Consider the following 20,317-nt stretch of genomic DNA (forward strand, 5'->3'; position numbering starts at 1 on the left):
TATTTACGACGGTTGCAGTGTCCCGGGGTCGTGTGATCCTCTTTTGTGACCTTCTGACAAGCCAAAGGGCGAAGCCAGATTCACTTAACAACCAGGTTACCAACTTAACGACTGCGGTGATTCACTGGACGACGATGGCAAGAAAGGTCGTGAAATGGGGCAAAATTCGCTCAACCCCTCTCTTGCTTATCCACAGAAATTTTGGGCCGTCATAAGTCGAGGACTGCCTGCATATGGAAAATTTCCTGTAATTACATGAAAAACTATTTGCATGTCATCAAAGCTTCTGTATAAAGCCTTACTGGGATCTGTATCAAGGGTGAAATGCTCCCGGTTCAGACCGGATCACCCGATCCGGTAGAGATGGAGGCGGGTGGTTTGGAGAACCGATAGCAAAAATCCCTGCCCCCCCTCCACCCATGCCCAGCTGAGTTGCGCGATCATCAGAGGCTTTTTTTCTTTTAAATGCTTATGACGATCCAAACAGAGTTGCCTAATCTGCAGAGACTTTTTTTCTTTTAAAAGCCTCTGACGATCCAAGCTGAGTTGCCTGATCGTCAGAGGCATTTAAAAGAAAAAAAGCCTCTGACGATCAGGCAACTCAGCTGGGATCGTCAGAGCCTTTTGAAAGCATTTTTAACAACCTCTTTGCCGAAGAGGTTGTAGATAAAACGGTTTTAAAAGTAAAAAAAAATAAATGGCCACGCCCACCCAGTCACATTACCCCCCCAAGCCACGCCCACAGAACCGGTAGTAACAAATTTTAGATTTCACCACTGATCTCTGTATGTGCGTATGTATTTATTTATTTTTCAAATGTCTACCTGCACACTTTCAATCTAATAATAGTCCTCAACGTATGACCACAATTGAGCCCAAAATTTCTGTTGCTAAGTGAGACATTTCTTTAGTGAGTTTGGCCCCATTATAGGACCTTTCATGCCACGGTTGTTAAACGAATCAATGCAGTTCTTCAATTAGTAACACGGTTGTTAAGTGAATGGCTTCCCCATGTTGACTTGGCTTGTCAGAAGGTCGCAACTCTGAGTCAGTTGCCAGGCACCCGAATTTTGAATCACATGACCATGGGGAATGCTGAGTGAGGTAACGGTCGTAAGTGTGAAAAATGGTCTTAAGTCCCTTTCTTTTCCAGTGGCGTCGTTGAGATTGACATATTTATTTATTTATTATTATATTTCTATACCGCCTTTCTCCCGTAGGACTCAAGGTGGTGTACAGTCAAGAAAAATATAGACACACAAACATCATAAAATTGCTAATTAAAATTATTACTTAGTTTGGTCAATTAAATAAAACCCAGAATTAGATCACAATATGTGATCATATGTGGGACCGATTGGGGTAGATTGTCGAGGTGATACCGAAATATAATTTTAGCATATTTTATTTATCTCTATATATTAAATTATTGTATTTTATTCCAATTTCATTTTAAACTGTGTTTTATTCCCATTTCATTTGAAAATTGCATTTTATTCCAATTTCATTTTAAACTGTATTTTATTCCCATTTCATTTGAAAATTGCCTTTTGTTCCCATTTCATTTTAAACTGTATTTTATCCAACCCCATTTGAAAATAGTGTCCATCAGATTTTTAGTAATAATGTGTGTCTGGAACTCTGCATTTTGACATGGCCCGAGGCAGGGCTCTGCAACCTTAAACACTCAAAGAGCCATTTGGTCCCGTTTCCCACAGAAAAGAAAACACCGGGAGCCACAAAACCCTTCCCGTGCCTGACTATTTCTTGAGCGGCCACAAAACTAGCATATGTAGTTGAATTAAACGTTCTGTTTTCTTCTGAAACTTTTCTTTTCTTGGATTTATCCATGGCTGGCCTACCGGGGGTTGAAAAGCTCAATAAATCACGTGCTGGCGGGTGTCACACATTGGCGGTTGTGACGCATATTTTGAGTGATCGGGAGGGGTAAAAGAGCCACATGTGGCTCCAGAGCTGCAGGTTGCTGACCCCAAGGGCTAGTCAGTAAAGTAAACTAAGCTAAACAGTGGCGTCGTAACTTCCAATGGTCACTGTCGTAAGTGGAGGACTACCTGTACTGACAGATGTTGGAGGGGACTTAACATCAAAGGTATCTGTGTTGTTCCTCGGCAGAGCCCGGGTTCGAATTTTGCATCTTATGCAATCATTCCTGTAGAGTAATACATATTAGAGCCGGAGGAATTCCAAGAAGTAAACAAAAATGCCATTTAACAGGCAGCTCCATCTGTTAAAGCATCTGCTTGCTATTTAATAAGCTCTAACTTTAATGTCGCTTTTCCCAACCTGGAGCCCTCCAGATGTACAGGGGGTCCTCGACTTACGACCAAATTGGAACCAGAATTCCTTAACTCAGCAAAGGGGGTGATTAAGAGAGTTGGCCACGATTTTATAATCCTTTTTTGCCCTGGTTGTTAAGTGGACGACTGCAGTTCTTAAACGGATCGTGCAGTCGTTAAAACAAATCTGCCTTCCTCGTAATGACCGGTTTGCCCTGGTTGTTAAGCGAACGGCTGCAGTTCTTAATTGGATCGTGCAGTCGATAACAGCTCCCCCTTTATGACCTGGCTTGTCAGAAGGTCACAAAAGAGGATCATGTGACCCCGAGACATAGAATAGAATAACAGAGTTAGAAGGGACCTTGGAGGTCTTCTAGTCCAACCCCCTGCTTAGGCAGGAAACCTTACACCACTTCAGACAAATGGTTATCCAACATCTTCTTAAAAACTTCCAGTGTTGGAGCATTCACAACTTCTGGAGGCAAGTAGTTCCACTGGTTAATTGTTCTAACTGTCAGGAAATTTCTCCTTAGTTCTAAATGGCTTCTCTCCTTGATTAGTTTCCACCCATTGCTTCTTGTTCTGCCCTTAGGTGCTTTGGATAATAGTTTGACTCTTCTTTGTGGAAGCCCCTGAAATATTGGAAGTTTGCTATCATGTCTCCCCTAGTCCTTCTCGTCATTAAACTAGACATACCCAGTTCTTGCAACCGTTCTTCATATGTTTTAGCCGCTCCAGTCCCCTCATCATCTTTGTTGCTCTTCTCTGCACTCTTTCTAGAGTCTCAACATCTTTTTTACATCGTGGCGACCAAAACTGGATGCCATATTCCAAGTGTGGCCTTACCAAGGCCTTGTAAAGTGGTATTAACACTTCACGTGATCTTGATTCTATCCCTCTGTTGATGCAGCCTAGAACTGTGTTGGCTTTTTTGGCAGCTGCTGCACACGGCTGGCTCATATTTCAATGGTTTTCCACTAGGACTCACTAAGATCCCTCTCACAATTACTACTATTGAGCAAGGTACCACATATACGGTACCTGTGCATTTTGTTTTTCTTCCCTAAATGTAGAACCTTCCTGTTTTCACTGTTGAATTTCATTTTGTTAGATAGCGCCCAGTGTTCACATCTGTCAAGATCCTTCTGTATCTTGAGCCTATCTTCCGGAGTGTTGGCTATTCCTGCCAGCTTATACATACAGCAACATTTGGATTTTAAACCAGAACTGTTCCTATTGGGTATCTTACCAGAGAAAATTAGTAAAGAAAATATATACCTGATTGTACATGTAATAACAGCGGCAAGGATTGTCTATGCACAAAACTGGAAAGCAGAGAATATACCATCAGGAAGGGAGAAGTAATGAAAAATTTTTTTAGATTGTGCAGAAATGAATAGATTAACTATGATGATAAAAGAAAGAGAAGATTCAGAATATTTTAAGATATGGAATCAATTTTATTACTGGTTGGAAAAGAGAGATAAATAAGTTTTAATTTAAAAGAGTTGTGGGGAGGGGGGAAAATGTTGTAACTAGATTATTATATTAGCTAAAGTCTCTGTAATGGATTTTGGTGAGTACGAAGATAGAGGAGATAAGAGGAGAGGAGAAGTTTTTTTGGAGAGCACACGGAAATGTCATATGGAAGAAATAAACGATGTGTTAAATGTTTGTTTGTCTTAAAAATAAATAAGTAAGTAAGTAAGTAAGTAAATAAATAAATAAATATTTATTTATTTATTTATTTATTTAAATAAATAAATAAATGCCAGTTGCCAAGCATCCAAATTGTAATCACATGACTACGGGGAGGCTGCAAAGGTCATAACTGAAAACGGTCATAAGTTGCATTTTTCAGTGCTGTTGTAACTTTGAATGGTCACTAAATGAACTGTTGTAAGTCGGGGACTAACTGTATTTTGCTTTGTTCCTCGATGATTTAGCCTCTAGTCCAGTGTTTCCCAAGCTTAACTATTTTCAGATGTATGGACTACAATTCCCAGAATGCCCCAGCCAGCATTGCTGGCTGGGGCATTCTGGGAGTTGCAGTCCACACATCTTAAAATAGTTAAGCTTGGGAAACACTGGACTATTCCTTACTGGTTGTACAGATAGTCCTCAACTTACAACAGTTCAAAGTTACCACAGCGCTGAAAAAAGTAACTTATGACCGTTTTTCACACTTACGTCCATTGCACCATCCCCTATGTCACATGATCAACATAGATGCTTGGCAATTGGTTCATATTTACAATGGCTGCAATGCCCCGGGGTCTTGTGTTCCACTTTTACGACCTTCTGACAAGCAAAGTCCATAGGGAAGCCAGATTCGCTTAACAACCAGGTTACTAACTGATCAACCACAATGATTCACTTAACAACTTTGTGGCGAGGAAAGTGGTAAAATGGGGCAAAACTCGCTTTAACCAATGTCTCGCTTAAGAACAGAAATTTTGGGCTCAATTGTGGTCGTAATTCGAGGAGGCCATATTCACTTAACCATGTTATTAACTTAACAACCGTTGTGATTCACTTAACAACTCTGGTCAGATAGGGCGTAACATGGGACAAAACTCACTTAACAAATGTCACACTTAGCAACATAAGTTTGGGGCTCAGTTGTGTTTGTTAAGTCGAGGACTATCTGCATTCTGCAAAGCCAGAACCTGGGTTAATTCTGACCCCCGGTCCAGGGGTGAAATCCAGCAGGTTCTGACAGGTTCTGGAGAACCGGTAGCGGAAATTTTGAGTAGATTGGAGAACCAGCAAATACCACCTCTGGCTGGGCCCAGATTGGGGTGGGAATGGGGATTTTGCAGTATCCTTCCCCTGGAGTGGGGTGGGAATGGGGATTTTGCAGTATCCTTCCCCTGGAGTGGGGAGGGAATGGAGATTTTACAGTATCCTTCCCCTGGAGTGGAATGGGAATGGAGATTTTGCAGTATCCTTCTCCTGGAGTGAGATGGAAATGGAGATTTTGCAATATCCTTACCCTGGAGTGGGGTGGGAATGGAGATTTTGCAATATCCTTCCCCTGGAGTGGAATGGGAATAGAGATTTTGCAGTATCCTTCCCCTGGAGTGGGGTGGGAATTGGGATTTTGCAGTATCCTTCCCCTGGAGTGGGGAGGGAATGGAGATTTTACAGTATCCTTCCCCTGGAGTGGAATGGGAATGGAGATTTTACAGTATTCTTCCTCTGGAGTGGGATGGGGATGGAGATTTTGCAGTATCCTTCCCCTGGAGTGGGATGGAAATGGAGATTTTGCAATATCCTTCCCCTGGAGTGGGGTGGGAATGGGGATTTTGCAGTATCCTTCCCCTGGAGTGGGGAGGGAATGGAGATTTTACAGTATCCTTCCCCTGGAGTGGGGAGGGAATGGAGATTTTACAGTATCCTTCCCCTGGAGTGGGGAGGGAATGGAGATTTTACAGTATCCGTCCCCTGGAGTGGGGAGGGAATGGAGATTTTGCAGTATCCTTCCCCTGGAGTGGGGTGGGAATGGGGATTTTGCAGTATCCTTCCCCCAGGAGTGGGGAGGGGCAGAGGATTTTGCAGTATCCTTCCCCTGGAGTGGAATGGGAATGGAGATTTTACAGTATCCTTCCCCTGGAGTGGGGAGGGAATTGGGATTTTGCAGTATCCTTCCCCTGGAGTGGGGAGGGAATTGGGATTTTGCAGTATCCTTCCCCTGGAGTGGGATGGGAATGGAGATTTTGCAGTATCCTTCCCCTGGAGTGGGGAGGGAATTGGGATTTTGCAGTATCCTTCCCCTGGAGTGGGATGGAAATGGAGATTTTGCAATATCCTTCCCCTGGAGTGGGGTGGGAATGGGGATTTTGCAGTATCCTTCCCCTGGAGTGGGGTGGGAATGGGGATTTTGCAGTATCCTTCCCCTGTCATGCCCACCAGGCCACGCCCACCAAGTCACACCTACAGAACCGGGAGTAAAAAAAATTTGGATTTCACCAGTGCCCCGGTCTACTGGGTTGTGTGAATGAAGGCGCAGCTTGGGGATCTGAGAGTTGATTCTGACATCCTTCAACCAGTTACTGGAATGTGATTCTTTTCTCGCAGAATCCTGTGGGCACCGTGTGGTCCCTGCCCCTAACGTGACTCTGCCGAAGGGGAAGATTGTGGGGGGCCGCCGTGCAAAGCCGGGCGCCTGGCCGTGGCTGGTGTCGGTGCTGCTGAACGGAGAGCTGATGTGCAGCGGGGTGTTGGTGGGCAGTGCCTGGATTGTCACGGCTGCCCATTGCTTCACCGGGTAAGGCCAAGGGCTCCTGTCTCTACGGAAGGGATCAGAGAGGTCATCCAGTCCAACCCCTGCCTACTAGGGTGGGTGAACAAAAGTCTCTCCGATAGAGGACCCAATGACTACTCTTTGAAGACCTCCAGTGAAGAGCTCATTGCTTTCATGTGGCGGGGTCTCCCACCGGCTTCTTCTGTCGCTTGCCTCTAGTCTATTTCTTTTCCCGTTCTCCCCATCTTCTCTCCTCCCTTCCCTTGGGTGGTCTTATAATAGCACTTAGACTTATATACCGCTTCACAGCGCTTTCCAGCCCTCTCTAAGCGGTTGACAGAGTCAGCCTATTTGCCCCCAACAATCTGGGTCCTCATTTGACCCACCTCGGAAGGAGGGAAGGATGGGAGTCAACCTTGAGCCGGTCAGGATCGAACTCCTGGCTGTGGGCAGTCAGTCTGCAACGCTGCATCCTAACCATTACACCATCATGGAAGGAAGGAAGGAAGGAAGGAAGGAAGGAAAGGAAGGAAAGGAAAGGAAAGGAAAGGAAAGGAAAGGAAAGGAAAGGAAAGAGGGAGGGAGGGGAAGGAAGAAAGGAAAGGAAGGAAAGGAAAGGAAAGGAAGGAGGGGGAAGGAGGAAAGGAAAGGAAAGGAAAGGGAAGGAAAGGAGAGAGGGAGGGAGGGGAAGGGAAGGGAAGGAAAGGAAAGGAAGGAGGGGGAAGGAGGAAAGGAAAGGGAAGGGAAGGAAAGGAGAGAGGGAGGGAGGGAGGGGAAGGAAGGAAGGAAAGGAAGGAAAGGAAAGGAAAGGAAAGGAAGGAGGGGGAAGGAGGAAAGGAAAGGAAAGGAAAGGAAGGAGGGGGAAGGAGGAAAGGAAAGGGAAGGGAAGGGAAGGGAAGGAAAGGAGAGAGGAGGGAGGGAGGGGAAGGAAAGGAAAGGAAGGAGGGAGGGGGAAGGAGGAAAGGAAAGGAAAGGAAAGGAAGGAGGGGGAAGGAGGAAAGGAAAGGGAAGGGAAGGGAAGGAAAGGAGAGAGGAGGGAGGGAGGGGAAGGAAAGGAAAGGAAAGGAAGGAGGGAGGGGAAGGAAGAAAGGAAAGGAAGGAAAGAGAGGGAGGGAAGGAAGGAAGGAAAGGAAAGGAAAGGAAAGGAAGGAGGGAGGGGAAGGAAGAAAGGAAAGGAAGGAAAGAGAGGGAGGGAAGGAAGGAAGGAAAGGAAAGGAAGGAAAGGGAAGGAAAGGAAGGAAAGGAGAGAGGGAGGTAAGGAAGGAAAGGGAAGGGAAGGAAGGAAGGATGGAAGGGCAATAGTACTTAGACTTATATACCGCTTCACAGCGCTTTCCAGCCCTCTCTAAGCGGTTGACAGAGTCAGCCTCTTGCCCCCAACAATCTGGGTCCTCATAATGTCTTGGTAAGGCCACACTTGGAATCCTGCATCCAGTTTTGGTCGCCACGATGTAAAAGAGATGCGGAGACTCTGGAAAGAGTGCAGAGAAGAGCAACCAAGATGGTTGGGGGACTAGAGGCTAAAACATATGAAGAACGGTTGCTGGAATTGGGGATGACTAGTCTAGTGAAAAGAAGGAATAGGGGAGACATGATAGCAGTGTTGCAATATTTGAAGGGCTGCCACAAGGAAGAGGGGGTCCACCTATTCTCCAAAGCACATGAAGGGAGGACAAGAAGCAATACAGTAGATGGAAAGTAATCAAGGGGAGAAGCAACCTAGAACTAAGTAGAAGTTTCCTGACAGTGAGAACAGTTAATCAGTGGAACTACTTGCCACCAGAAGTTGTAGGTGTTCAAGAACTGGAGCTTTTTAAGAAGAGATTGGGGTGCCGAATTCTACAATTTTCTGGTTTCTCTCCTGCTGGTAGAAGCCGAAATGAGCTGGCCTGGTCTGTGGTCTTGGGTGACTATGATCTAAGCAAGCGGGATGAAAGCGAACAGGTGGTTCCCGTCAGCCGCATCCTGCCGCACCCCAAGGTGAGTCTGGGGTGTGTGCTCCTGCCCATCATTTGCAAATAGAGTAGAGAAAATCAGTAGAATAGAATAGAATAGAATCTTTATTTGGAATGGAATGGAATGGAATGGAATAGAATAGAATAGAATAGAATAGAATAGAATAGAATAGAATAGAATAGAATAGAATAGAATTATAATCTTTATTTGGAATGGAATGGAATGGAATGGAATAGAATAGAATAGAATATTTGGAATGGAATGGAATGGAATAGAATTATAATCTTTATTTGGAATGGAATGGAATGGAATGGAATAGAATTATAATCTTTATTTGGAATGGAATGGAATGGAATGGAATGGAATGGAATGGAATAGAATAGAATAGAATAGAATAGAATAGAATAGAATAGAATAGAATAGAATAGAATAGAATAGAATTATAATCTTTATTTGGAATGGAATGGAATGGAATGGAATAGAATTATAATCTTTATTTGGAATGGAATGGAATGGAATGGAATGGAATGGAATGGAATAGAATAGAATAGAATAGAATAGAATAGAATAGAATAGAATAGAATAGAATAGAATAGAATAGAATAGGTAAAGGTTCCCCTCACACATGCGTCGTAGTCGTTCCCGACTCTAGGGGGTGGTGCTCATCTCCGTTTCAAAGCCAAAGAGCCAGCACTGTCCAAAGATGTCTCCGTGGTCATTTGGCCAGCATGGCTAAACGCCATAAGGCGCACGGAACGCTGTTCCCTTCCCACCAAAGGTGGTCCCTATTTTTTTCTACTTGCATTTTTTTATGTGCTTTCAAACTGCTAGGTTGGCAGAAGCTGGGACAAGTCACGGGAGCTCACCCCGTTAAGCGGCACTAGGGACTCGAATCGTTGAACTGCCAACCTTTCGATCGACAAGCTCAGCATCTTAGCCACTGAGCCAGAATAGCTTTATTGTCATTTTGCATGTACACTAATCGGCATACATTAAAATGAAATTTAATTGCATATAGCTCTTAAAGGGTTACCACCTCCAATTTTACACTACATATGTATGACAAGATAGATAGATAGATAGATAGATAGATAAGATACAGAAGATAGATAGATGATAGATAGATGATAGATAAGAGATAGATAAATGATAGATAAGATAGATAAGAGATAAGATAGATAAGATAGATATATGATAGATAAGATAGGTAGATGATAGATAAGATAGATAGATGATAGATAAGATAGATAGATACATAAGATAGATAGATGATAGATAAGATAGATAAGATAGATAGAAAAGATACATAAGATAGATGATAGATAGATAAGAGATAAGAGATAGATGATAGATAAGATAGATATGATAGATAGTAGATAGATAAGATAGATAGATGATAGATAAGATAGATAGATGATAGATAAGAAAGATAGATGATAGATAAGATAGATTAGATAGATGATAGATAAGATAGATGATAGATAAGATAGATAAGATAGATGATAGATAAGATAGATGATAGATAAAATAGATAGATAAGATAGATGATAGATAAGATAGATAGATAGATGATAGATAAGATAGATAAGATAGATAGATGATAGATAAGATAGATAAGAGATAAGATAGATATAGATAGATAGATAGATAGATAGATAGATAGATAGATAGATAGATACAAAAGTATGCATATACCCACATATATTATACGACACAGAGAAACCACACAGTCTAATTTGGATGTATTCCTGTACATGGCGAGAAAGACCCCCAACCCTGATCCCCATAGCTGCTTGATGCTCTTTCCCCCCATTGCAACGACCGGTTTCTCTTTCCGTAGTTCGACCCAAAGACCTTCCACGCGGATGTGGCTTTGCTGGAACTGAGCGCTCCCGTGCGCTCCTCAGCCTGGGTGTCCCCCGTGTGCCTCCCGGAGCGGGCCGCGGAGATGAGCCAGGAAGTCCTCTGCTACATCGTCGGCTGGGGCTCGCTCTATGAAGGTAACGGTGTGGCTGGGGGCACTCGGCGGTGTTGTGACCAAGGCCCAAATAGTGACTACCAAACACAATTCAGTCCTCAACAAACTTATTTTATTAAAAGAGCTGAGAATTAATTCATTCTCTGTTTAGTCCTAAACAAAATTCTTCATAACCAGTTGGTTGGCCTTATCACCAACCTTTCATGTTTTTGGCAACCGGCCAAAGGCTTTTCTTGGCAAAACCCCCCACAAAGTTCAAGAGACGCTGACAAGAAGCACTGGAATCAACGTTGCTTTTCTACAAAGAACCCAACGGCTCATTGCTGCTCTTTTAAGCCTTATGGGAGGGGCCAATCATCTCCTGGCCTTACTCCTGAGTTGTCCTTTTTGCTTCACCTGTTCCTCTGCCTCTCTTGCTGTCCGCCTCTGGAGGCTCCGGAGTCCGTGCATAGCTCCCAGATGGCCCTGGCCGCATCTCTGCCTCTGATGCAGAGTCCTCGTCTGGGCCTTCTCCTGACTCCAGGACTGGCCCATTGTCCTCCCCAGCCTCCTCACTGTCTCATTCCGTTGCCAGGTCCGCAGGCTGCTGGCGGACCACAACAGGAGGTCGAGACCAGGGGTGGGGTCTCGAGGCTCCGCCCACCCACCTGGATACTTCTGCACATGTGCAGAAGCAGCGCACGAGCGAGCGCGCACGAGCCCACGAGCAAACCGGTAGCGACGGTTTTGAAACCCACCCCTGGTCGAGACCCTCTGCTCCCTTTGAGATGGCTTGGATTAAGGCTATGAAGCCTTGCAGGCCAGGGAATTATAGGTAGTCCTCGGCTTACGACCACAGTTGAGCCCCAAATTTCTGTTGCCCGCTGACGGGCCACAACACTAAGCGAGACGGTTGTGAAGTGAGTTTGGCCCCATTCTACAACCTTTTTTTGCCACCGTTATTAAGTGGAGTGTTGCGGTTAGGAACCCGGTTGTTAAATTCCTCTGGCTTCCCCATTGACTGCTTAGCAGACGGCCACAAAAAGGGGACTCCGGGACATTGCAACTGTCATAAATACAAATCAGTTGCCAAGAGTCTGAATTTTGATCACGTGATCACAGGGATGCTGCAAGGGCATAAGTGTGAAAAACGGTCATAAATCACGTTTTGCATTTCCATTGTAACTTCGAACGGTCACGAAATGAACCGTTGTAACTTGAGGGCTACTTACCAAATTCAAAACTTTGGAAAAGTTGATTGATTGATTGATTATCTGCCATCAAGTCACTTTCAGTTCCTAGCGATTAAATGTTTGTTTATTAAATGTCGTCCTTGACTTGCAGCCAGTTATTTAGTGACCATTAGAACGGCATTGAAAAAAAAATGACACGCTCATTTTTCACACTTACTGTTCTGTCCCCGTCTCACACACGCACACAAAAAGACAGCTGGGGTTAAATAAACTGGCAGACAACCAATTCTTCCGATAAGAAGCTTGGCAGCAACCCAGTAGCTGCTTGCCAAGAACTTTACTTATAAACAAAATACACAGTCAAGAATTGTCCAGTTCGTAAAATAAATCCAAGGCCGATAATGTTGTTTCCAAAGATGCAATGTGACTCGATAGTAGTTAGTTTTGTCCATCACAGAGTCTGAATGGCCACCTCACCCCCTTTTATACCCTGTGGGGTATGGTCCAGTGACTCAGCCTAATCTCTGGCACGCCTTTTCTTCTGTTGCACGCGCTTATCTCTGCGACGCTGCCAAGGATCCAGCCAAGACTCATTTCCATCATCACTGTCCACCTGTGGCTGTGTGGACGTACTTGGCCCCGGCCCTATCTCTTGCCCTTCGGCGGACACTGAAGGCATTGCCAGAGAGGAGGGTCCTGGAGAGGGAGGCCTTGCCGACTCCTCTCCTTCACTCTCGGAGTCCTCTCCTGCCGATGACACAGCCTCAAGTAACGGAGCCACAACACTTACGACCATTGTAGCGTTCCTGTGAACAGATGATCAGAATTTGGACGCTCGGCAAATGAACCGTATTTATGAGATTCATAAATATGCAATTTCTCCGGCTGCTCATAAAATCTGGACCTGGATCAGAGGCAGAAGGGAAGAGCTGAAATTGTCCTCTCGCAGCATCTCACCTGGCGCACAGTTACCTTTTGCACGCCTGCCAAGCGGGAGAGAACCAGCAGGGAGGGTCCCTGGGTGGTTGTGGCCATTCATGTGTCCCATCTGCTTCACTCCTAGACGGGCCGCCTGCTGAGGTTGTCATGGAAGCGCGGGTGCCGATCCTGGCACAAGACCTATGCCGTGGGGCTCTAGGGAGCCAGCTGGTGAGCAGTGCCATGTTCTGTGCTGGGTACCTCTCTGGCGGCATCGACTCTTGTCAGGTGAGGGTCCGAGAAGGGAGACGGGCCTGAAGGTAAGGGATGTGATGGTCACTCCCTGCCCGGTGGGGGCTGGTGGAAACAGTGGCAAAGGTTATGGGCTAGGATCATAGAGACTCAGGTCCTAGACTAGGGGTCTGCAACCTTAAACACTCAAAGCCATTTGGATCCGTTTCCCACAGAAAAGAAAACACCGGGAACCACAAAACCTGAGTGGGTGTGGCCAACTTGACGTCACTCACTCCCACCCAGTCACATGACACACACACTACCCAGCCATGCCTACCCAGGTTTTATTTTATTTATTTATTGGTTCGATTTATATGCCGCCCTTCTCCGGAGACTCAGGGCGGCTTACAATGCGTTAAGCAATAGCCTTCATCCTTTTGTATATACCTGCTTAGTAGGGCTTTCGGGGCCCCCCCTAAGCGGTGTTCTTTTTTTATACAAAGTCAGCTTATTGCCCCCACAATCCGGGTCCTCATTTTACCTACCTCGGAAGGATGGAAGGCTGAGTCAACCTTGAGCCTGGTGAGATTTGAACTCGCAGAAATTGCAGGCAGTTGGCAGCTAAGTGCTACTTAACAGCACTTTAGTCCGCTGCGCCACCAAGGCTCACCAAGGTTTTGTGGCTCCCAGTGTTTTCTGTGGGAAACAGGTCTCTCTCTCTCTCTCTCTCTCTCTCTCTCTCTCTCTCTCTCTCTCTCTCTCTCTCTCATCTCTCTCTCTTTCTCTCTCTCTCTCTCTCTGTCTTTCTCTCTCTCTCTGTCCCTCTCTCTCTCTCTTTCTCTCTATCCCTCTCTCTCTCTCTCTCATCTCTCTCTCTCAGGCCAGGCGAGGAGTGACTGGAAGGGGAGGGTGAGGGGTGGGGTCAGCCAATGGTGGGTTCAGCCGAAAGGGAGCCACAGCAGGGGGACGAAAGAGCCACATGCGGCTCCAGAGCCGCAGGTTGCCGACACCCGTCCTAGACCAAGAGTGCGCAACTACTAGTATGGCTCCTTTATGACTTATGGACTTCAATTCCCAGAATTCCTGAGACACCATGACTGGCTCAGGAATTCTGGGAATTGAAATCCACAGCTCGTAAAGGGGCCATAGTTCCTGACCCTATCCTACCTAGACTATTTTCAGCCATGATGTTCCGAGAGCATTAATTTGTACAATTTGAGATTAATTCTTGGGACCGAGTTCTGTTTTCCTTCTGCTTTGGACTTGCAACCGTTTCTCCTTTCAGGGAGACTCGGGAGGGCCCCTGATGTGCTGGGACCCTTCGCTGGAGCGCTACGTCTTGCACGGAATCACCTCCTGGGGTTCCGGTTGCGGGGAGCGTGGGAAACCGGGAGTGTACACTCGCATCACTGCCTTTGCCGACTGGATCCGACAACAGATGGAGAGTGAGTGCCCGGAGCTGCCTTTCTCCAATTTCACCAGCAGGGGGCAGAATAGACCAAAGGGCTGGATCATAGAGTCTCAACCTTGACAAGTTTAAGATGGGTGGACTTCAAGTCCCAGAATTCAGAATAACAGAATAACAGATTACAGATTAACAGAGTTGGAAGGGACCTTGGAGGTCTTCTAGTCCAACCCCCTACTCAATCAGGCAACCCTAGCTCATTTCGGACAAGTGCCTGTCCAGTCTCTTTAAAACCTCCAATGTTGTTGTTGTTGTTGTTGTTGTTGTTGTTATTATTATTTATTCAATTTATATACCGCCCTTCTCCTATTGGACTCAGGGCGGTGCACAGCCAAGGATAAAAAACATACCAATACAAAATTTAAAATCAATTTAAAAGAATTATACAGCTTTGGCCCACAGTTTAAAACAATCCAATTAAAACTCAATTTACACTTAAAAAGCTAAAAAGAGCTAAAAAGTGGGGGGGGGGGTTTTCACGTCAGCCCTGCTTGATGGAAAAGAAAAGTTTTTAGGACACGGCGAAAGGCCCGGAGATCTGGTATCCTTCGTATCTCCGGGGGCAAATCGTTCCAGAGGGCATGTTGGAGCATCCAGAACTTCTGGTGGCAAGGAGTTCTGCTGATTAATTGTTCTCACCGTTAGAAAGTTTCTCCTTATTCTAGGTTGCTCTTCTCCTTGATTAGTTTCCACCAAGGGTGAAATCCAGCAGGTTCTGACAGGTTCTGGAGAACCGGTAGCGGAAATTTTGACCAGTTTGGACAACCGGCAAATACCACCTCTGGCTGGCCCCAGAGTAGGGTGGGAATGGAGATTTTGCAATATCCTCCCGCCAGGAGTGGGATGGGAAGGGAGAGTTTGCAGTATCCTTCCCCCTGCCACACCCACCAAGCCACGCCCACCAAGCCACGCCCACAGAACCGGTAGTAAAAAAATTTGGATTTCACCATTGGTTTCCACCCATTGCTTCTTGTCTTGCCTTCAGGTGCTTTGGAGAGTAGGTAGGGGTGGGCTTCAAAAATTTTAGCAAGGGGTTCTCTGCCTGGTTGCTGGGTGGGCGTGGCCATTGTGGGCGTGGCCTAGCCGATCTCCTGCACCGGGGGAGGGGGCGTTTTTGCCCTCCCCGGGCTCCAGAGGCTTTCCTCGAGTCTCTGGGAGGACAAAAACGGCTTCCCCAGGCTCCTGAGGCCCTCTGGAGGGCCCATTTCCGGCCTTCCCAAACTTCCGGTAAGCCCATTTTTCGCCCTCCCTGAGCCTCTGTGCGTGCCCGGCACTTACCTGCATCCAAAACAGGCCACGTGGGGACTCCTGGGATGGGTGTGGTGGGCGGGGCCAGCCAGGAGTGGGATTTGGGGGTTCTCCGAACTGCACAGAATCTTAGCTGGAGGTTCTCCCGAACGCCTGCGAGCCTCCAATCCCCTAATCATACGTGTTGCTCTTCTCTGCACTCTTTCTAGAGTCTCAGCATCTTTTTTACATCGTGGCGACCAAAACTGGATGCAATATTCCAAGTGTGGCCTTACCAAGGCCTTATAAAGCGGTATTAACACTTCACGTGATCTTGATTCTATCCCTCTGTTGATGCAGCCTAGAACTGTGTTGGCTTTTTTGGCAGCTGCATCACACGGCTGGCTCATATTTAAGTGATTGTCCGCTAGGACTCCAAGATCCCTTTCCCAGTTACTGCTATTGAGTCAGGTACCGCCTAATCTGTACCTGTGCATTTTGTTTTTTCTTGCCTAAGTGTAAAATCTTATTTTTCTCACCATTGGATTTCATTTTGTTAGATAGGGCTGGCTGGGGAATTCTGGGAGTTGAAGTCCACCCTGTCAGGTTTCGATGCTATCTCAAAATAAATGGATTTCCAAACTGCCGATCTTTGAGGAAATTTTCTCTTTATTGAGCATAGCGATCTGATCCTGGCTCTTTCGCGGTCAGTACTGACCGTTACCCCCCAATCCCTCCCTTTCCAATCCCCAATTCTCTGCTTCTCATTGGCTATCTTCCAAGCCACTTTCGTCATCCCTTCTTCGTCAGATCACAGGAATGTCTCCCCCCCTCCCATCTCCGAGGAGACAGAATCTTCAAAGGGATTTAGTAGGCAAAAGTTCAAGCTTCTCCTCTCTTTATATATATCAGTGCTGGGACGCTGACACACCCATCTTAAACTTGACAAGGACTGCTTGCAAAGACCAAAACCGAGTTTAGCCAAACCCACGACCCATGAGGGCGCGGTGATTAAAATGTAGTATGGCAGGCTGACTCTGCCCACTGCCAGCCGTTCGATCCTGATCAGCTTAAAGTGGACTCAGCCTTCCATCCTTCTGAGGTCGGTAAAGTGAAGACCCAGATTGTTGGGGGGCAAGAGGCTGACTCTGTAAACCGCTTAAGGAGGGCTGTAACACACTCAGAAGCGGTATATAAGTCTAAGTGCTATTGCTATTAACCAAATCTTGCGGTCACATTCTCAGGAAACGCGAGTTCCAGCCTGTGGTTCAGGAGCAGCTAATGGGGAAATTTTCTGCCTCCCAACTGCTCTCTGTTCTCCTCTCATTCAGGATCTCCTTCCAGCTGGGAGCCCAGCTGTTCAGAATGGCTGGCTGTTCGGAAGTCAGGAGACAAACAGCTGGCAGAAATCCGTCGTTTATGCGCCTTTTATGCGCAGCCGTGCGCCCGGTCACCCAACCCAGCAGCTTGTGCCCAGGCCGCTGAGGAGAAATGCAAGGGGAAGAGACAGCAATGTGGTAAGTGGTGGGTGGCCCCTGAAGAAACCTACACAGGTAGTCCTCGACTTACGACCACAATTGAGCCCAAAATTTCCATTTGCTAAGTCAGAGGATTGTTAAAAGGGAGTTTTGCTCTATTGGACAAGCTTGCTTCCCGCACTGGGTTAAGCAAATCACTGCAGTTGTTAAGTGAATCATCCGGTCGTTAAGCGAATCTGGCTCCCCCCCCCGACTATGCTTGTCGGAAGCCAGCTGGGAAGGTGACAAATGGTGATCACATGATCCTTGGGACAGAGCAGTTGTCATGAATACATGCCAATTGCCAAGTGTCCAAATTTTGATCACATGACTGTCGGGATGCTGCAACGGTTGTAAGTTTGAAAACTGGTCATAAATCACTATTTTTGGTGCTGCTGTAATTTGGAGTGGTCACTAAACGAATGGCTGTAAGTCAAGGATTGCCTGCTCATCGGTTGTATGTCATGATGGTCGTAAAATGAGTCACTCATGTGACCAACCTGTAGGAGATAAGCAGACTGAGCCTGAGGGAGGGGTCAAACATGTCATAAATCACAAATCTCTACACGCCTGCAGAAATCTTAAGTCCAGCCCTCCTTGAATTTCTTTCTTATCTCCCGCTCATTTTCTTTGACTGTTAGTTGGTCAGATTCTTGTAGAGAGTTTAAGCTTGCAAGAAATCTTTATACAATACTCATTTGAACTGCCTGAATCTCCTGATTTCCCCGGCGCTTGACATTAATCCAAGAATCTGACCAACTAATAGTCAAGGGAAATGAGCGGGAGATAAGAAAGGAATTCAAGGTGGGCTGGATTTAGATCTCATGCAGGTGAGCAGGGACTCGTGATTTATGACCAGTGGTAGGATTCAGCCAGTTCGTATCTATTCGGGAGAACCGGTTGTTAACTTTCTAAGCAGTTCAGAGAACCAGTTGTTGGAAGAAATCTTATTTTGTTTTTTCCCACTTTACAGGGCTAATCCTGTAAGGAAGGCAAGAAAGAAACATTCTGGTGTTGTTTCTAGCCTAATCTTTATTGCCCTGCTTACAGAAACTGCCTCTCCGGTTAGCCCTTATTACATTGTAACAGCTAAGGCGAAGCGCCCATCGACGTGAGTTGGCCATGCCCACACAGTCACATGACCACCAAGCCATGCCTACCCAGCTGGTCATTAGGGTAGAGAACCGGTTGTTAAATTATTTGAATCCCACCACTGCTTATGACACACGACCCCTCCCCCCCTCAGACTCAGCCTGATCCTCTCCTACACAACCCCACTTTATGACCGTTTTTTAGTCCAGGACTACCAAGGAGCATGGTGGCTCGAGTGGTTGGAACACTGGGCAGGAGGCTAGCAAGCCCATGTTTGAGACCCAAGAGCTGCCATGGGGCAGGGTGGAGCTCTCATCCTTCCCTCCAGCTTCTGCTGGGGACATGAAAGGTGCCCCCCAGTGGGTCTCCTTCAGGGACTGAGGCTAATGTCACCGGCTAATCCTTTCGACCCGGAAACTTCAGTTCTTCTGACCTGGAAGCTTCAGTGCTTCTGGCTCAAATTCCAAAAACAAAAAGCCAAGGACTACCTGTAATCATTTTATTTATTTATTTATTTATTTGATTTGATTTGTATACCGCCCTACTCCCGAAGGACTGAAAGCGGTGAACAGCCAACAATAAAATACATATATACAAAATTTAAAAAGCAGAGATAAAATCGAATTAAATAGTTTGGCCCAGACAAATTTGGCCCAATCAATTTAAAACAAATTTAACTTTGAATATTAAAAATACTAAAAAATTAAAAATTAAAAATGTTTAAAAAGAGGGAGAAAGTTAGGCCAGGCCCAACTGGTGAAATAAAAAGGTCTTTAGAGCACGGCGGAAGGTGCGCAGATCCAGGATCCTCCGTATCTCCGTGGGGAGCTCGTTCCAGATGGCAAGTGCCCCCACAGAGAAGGCTCTCCCCCTGGGCGCCACCAGTCGACATTGTTTGGCCGACGGCACCCGGAGGAGCCCCTCTCTATGAGAGCGTACCGGCAGGTGGGAGGCTACTGGTGGTACTAGGCGGTCCCGCAAGTACCCAGGTCCTGAGCCATGGAGCGTTTTAAAGGTGGTAACCAAAACCTTGCAGCGCACCCGGAAGACCACCGGGAGCCAGTGCAGCTCGCGCAGGAGGGGTGTTACATGGGAACGCCATGTCGCTCCCATTACCACCCGCGCAGCCGCACTCTGCGCCAGTTGGAGCCTCCGGGGGCTCCTCAAGGGGAGCCCCATGTAGAGAATGTTACAATAGTCCAGGCGGGAGGTGACGAGGGCATGAGTGACGGTGCGTAAGGAGTCCCGATCCAGAAAGGGACGCAACTGGCGAATCAGGCGAACCTGATGAAAAATCCTCCCGGTCACAGCCGTCAAGTGCTCTTCTAAAGACAGCTGTGAATCCAGGAGGACCCCCAAGTTGCGAGCCCGTTCCGTGGGGGCCAGCGATTCGCCCCCAATAGTCAGTGATGGCACCAACTGACTATATCGGGACGTCGGAAACCACAGCCACTCGGTCTTGGATGGGTTGAGCCTGAGCCTATTCCTCCCCATCCAGATCCGCACGGCCTCCAGGCACCAGGACATCACTTCAAGGGCATCGTTGGGGGATAGAGTTGGAGGAGACATTAAAGGTCATCTTGTCCAGCCTGGGATCTGGTACCAGCCATCCACGGGGGAGGTAAAGATGATGGGTGCAGGCATGTGATTAAACCTCTCTCTCTTTTTTTTGAGCTTTGATTCCATGATTGGGGAGAAAGGGGGATTACAGGAAACGGTTTGAATATATATATATATTTTAGGACTAACCTTCCTTTCTTCTACAGCACAGGTAGTTTCCGTTTTTCTCTTTTCTACACGGTGAAACGGCGTGATTTTCCGGGTGGTAATTTGCAATCAGGGATACGGCAAAAGGAGAAAATAATGAGTTTTGTACGCGACGTTTATTCTTACATTTATCATTTTGGCGTGTTAGGAAAATTGAGTGATTTTTTTTTTGTACAAAATGCATTAGCCGCTTTCTATGTGAGGGTTTTGGATAATAAGTTAATTTCCCCATAAATGCTACGCTCTTTCCTTTTTTGCTGAGCCTCTCTGAAACACCTGGATCAGCCACGCTGCTACTTTCCTCCACTTCTCTGCTATTGAGCCTCTTTTTTAAATTGGCTGATTTTAATAGCATTAGTCTGAATAAGGCAAGAATCCCTCTTTTTCGATTGCAAGGAATAGAAGCTTTCATTTTTCTTAATAATGATGGGATTACAATAGAAGGAGA

General features: G+C 46.3%; 1 protein-coding gene across 1 annotated transcript in view; it reads left to right on the forward strand.

Moving 5' to 3' along the window:
- The window catches only part of PRSS56 (serine protease 56), a 45,167-nt gene that overhangs the window by 7,594 nt on the left and 17,256 nt on the right, over positions 1-20,317 (forward strand). Inside the window, exons 4-9 of the mRNA XM_087872182.1 lie at positions 6,378-6,567; positions 8,415-8,523; positions 10,340-10,499; positions 12,713-12,855; positions 14,087-14,246; positions 16,825-17,010. Coding sequence (XP_087728308.1) covers positions 6,378-6,567; positions 8,415-8,523; positions 10,340-10,499; positions 12,713-12,855; positions 14,087-14,246; positions 16,825-17,010 — 948 coding nt within the window. The remainder of the gene's footprint in view (positions 1-6,377; positions 6,568-8,414; positions 8,524-10,339; positions 10,500-12,712; positions 12,856-14,086; positions 14,247-16,824; positions 17,011-20,317) is intronic.

The sequence above is a fragment of the Pantherophis guttatus genome, chromosome 6, assembly GCF_059756535.1.
Source record: "Pantherophis guttatus breed Tessera chromosome 6, ASM5975653v1, whole genome shotgun sequence".
NCBI classification, from domain to species: Eukaryota; Metazoa; Chordata; class Lepidosauria; order Squamata; family Colubridae; genus Pantherophis; species Pantherophis guttatus.